The sequence below is a fragment of the Physella acuta genome, unplaced genomic scaffold (genome assembly GCF_028476545.2).
Source record: "Physella acuta isolate Inbredline_101_S28 unplaced genomic scaffold, ASM2847654v3 ptg000766l, whole genome shotgun sequence".
In the NCBI taxonomy this organism is placed as follows: Eukaryota; Metazoa; Mollusca; class Gastropoda; family Physidae; genus Physella; species Physella acuta.
Window position 1 is genome coordinate 57345 of NW_026732284.1, and position 3002 is coordinate 60346.

Here is a 3002-nt window from a genome sequence, read left to right on the forward strand (position 1 = left end):
AATACATCATGAACAAGGAATTAGTTCATATATTTATATCACAAAGTTTAAGAAAAAGCATTTTATATATATATATATATATATATATACAAACATATATATATATATATATATATATATATATATATATATATATATATATATATATATATATACACATATATATATATACACATATATATATATATATATATATATATATATATATATATATATATATATATATATATATATATATATATATATATATATATGTATATATATATATATACATACATATATATATATATATGTATATATATATATATATATATATATACATTATACATACATATATATATATATATACATATATGTATGTGTGTGTGTGATATGTATATATTATGATCATATATTATTTGTTTATATATTTACTTTTCAAATTATTTAAAAGAAAGTAACCAAATTGATGTAATTTTCAACTTGTATTACCGGGACCTGACTGTATGTAAACAATGACTTAACACCGCAATGGAAATCTCTGCCCGCCGCATGGTACCACTGCACTGGCGAGTTCTGGCATTGACTTCTGATGAATCGAAGAACTCATTGACTACCATAATGAAACCCAACCCGCCACACCAAAGGTCAACTTAGTCAAGTCCATCGTGTCCAAAATCATTTCTGCGGAGAATGGAAGCCTTTAGAACTGTTGCTTCCATTTGTGGACGGAATGTAATTGCTTTTTTTTTCGGTGTAAAAATAGTAACAAGGGAGATTAATCGCTTTTTCCCCCCGAACAGAGTCAATGTTTACATCTTGCGCTTTTAGTGGGGATTTTTTTTTAAAGAAAATCACTCGAGTGTTAGTCAATATCCACAGATGGGACTTTGTAAGGGCTGGGTTGGTGCTTGTAAGGGCTGGTGCCTGTAAGGGCTGGTGCTTGTAAGGGCTGGTGCTTGTAAGGGCAGGGTTGGTGCCTGTAAGGGCTGGTGCTTGTAAGGGTTGGTGCTTGTAAGGGCTGGTGCTTGTAAGGGCTGGTGCTTGTAAGGGCAGGGTTGGTGCCTGTAAGGGCTGGTGCTTGTAAGGGTTGGTGCTTGTAAGGGCTGGTGCTTGTAAGGGCTGGTGCTTGTAAGGGTTGGTGCTTGTAAGGGCTGGTGCTTGTAAGGACTGGTGCTTGTAAGGACTGGTGCTTGTAAGGGCTGGTGCTTGTAAGGGTTGGTGCTTGTAAGGGCTGGTGCTTGTAAGGGTTGGTGCTTGTAAGGGCTGGTGCTTGTAAGGACTGGTGCTTGTAAGGACTGGTGCTTGTAAGGGCTGGTGCTTGTAAGGGTTGGTGCTTGTAAGGGTTGGTGCTTGTAAGGGCTGGTGCTTGTAAGGACTGGTGCTTGTAAGGGCTGGTGCTTGTAAGGGTTGGTGCTTGTAAGGGCTGGTGCTTGTAAGGGCTGGTGCTTGTAAGGGTTGGTGCTTGTAAGGGCTGGTGCTTGTTAGGGCTGGTGCTTCTAAGGGCTGGTGCTTGTAAGGGTTGGTGCCTGTAAGGGCTGGTGCTTGTAAGGGCTGGTGCTTGTAAGGGCTGGTGCTTGTAAGGGCTGGTGCTTGTAAGGGCTGGTGCTTGTAAGGGCTGGTGCTTGTAAGGGCTGGTGCTTGTAAGGGCTGGTGCTTGTAAGGGCTGGTGCTTGTAAGGGCTGATGCTTGAAAGGGCTGGTGCTTGTAAGGGCTGGTGCTTGTAAGGGCTGATGCTTGTAAGGGCTGGTGCTTGTATGGGATGCTGCTTGTAAGGGCTGGTGCTTGTATGGGCTGGGCTGGTGCTTGTAAGGGCTGGTGCTTGTATGGGCTGGTGCTTGTAAGGGCTGGTGCTTGTATGGGCTGGGCTGGTGCTTGTAAGGGCTGGTGCCTGTAAGGGCTGGTGCTTGTAAGGGCTGGGTTGGTGCTTGTAAGGGCTGGGCTGGTGCTTGTAAGGGCTGGTGCCTGTAAGGGTTGGTGCTTGTAAGGGCTGGGTTGGTGCTTGTAAGAGCTGGTGTTTGTAAGGGCTGGTGCTTGTATGGGCTGGTGCTTGTAAGGGCTGGTGCTTGTAAGGACAGGGTTGGTGCTTGTAAGAGCTGGAGCTTGTAAGGACAGGGTTGGTGCTTGTAAGAGCTGGTGCTTGTAAGGGCTGGGTTGGTGCTTGTAAGAGCTGGTGTTTGTAAGAGCTGGTGTTTGTAAGGGTTGGTGCTTCTAAGGGCTGGTGCTTCTAAGGGCTGGTGCTTGTAAGGGCTGGTTCTTGTAAGGGTTGGTGCTTCTAAGGGCTGGTGCTTGTAAGGGCTGGTGCTTGTAAGGGCTTGTCTCATAATACCTCGTTGCAAATTTCATGAAATCTCGTTTACTACCATCATTAAAACCACACGCCCTTTTTACACCGACAACTTCTTCAGGTTTCGGAAAAATTATCCCGAAGGTTTAAATTCTAGAATTTGAATGTGCAAAAATAAACTCCAGGACTGAACTGTCGGGTAGGGGGGGGGTGAAACATATCTGGCCTGAAGTAATTGCCTTATAAGGCGATATTCCCGTGAACCTTGCTGACCTTTCCTTGTGAAGAGAAGAGCTGTGAATAAATTGGTGCCGGGTGAAACTGATTCAACTCCAGGCATTGATTGAGAACTTTTCGCCCTCTGCAGTTTTATATTTATCGACCAGAGGTAGAGCAGTGACCTGAAGATTTGAAACTAGCCAGTCCCCCTCCCACCCCACAATCCCCACAATACACACACCCTTATAGCCCTACCCACACTGACCTGGAGGTTTTAAATTAGCTTTCGTCCGACTCCACCCCCACCCTCGTAGCTCAACTCTACCCCACCCTCACTGACCTGAATATTTGAAACTAGCCTTAGCCCCACACCCACAATTCCCCGCACACCCTCATAGCCCTAACCTCACTGACCGGAATATTTGAAACTAGCCTTAGCCTCACCCCCACCCACACCCACAGCCCCAATCCACACATCCCCACTCGCCCCTTTACTTCCATTTTTTCCATCCCCTCC

At 44.5% G+C, this 3002-nt stretch overlaps 1 protein-coding gene across 1 annotated transcript; it reads right to left on the bottom strand.

Annotated features, from left to right (window-relative positions):
• Window positions 1-844: 844 nt before the first annotated feature.
• Window positions 845-2606, bottom strand: LOC131950468 (uncharacterized). Its single transcript, XM_059312637.1, has 2 exons — window positions 2506-2606; window positions 845-2165 (listed from the first exon to the last, which is right to left on the bottom strand). The coding sequence occupies exons 1-2, from the start codon at window positions 2604-2606 to the stop codon at window positions 845-847; spliced, it is 1422 nt and encodes a 473-aa protein (XP_059168620.1).
• Between the last annotated feature and the right edge of the window lie 396 nt (window positions 2607-3002).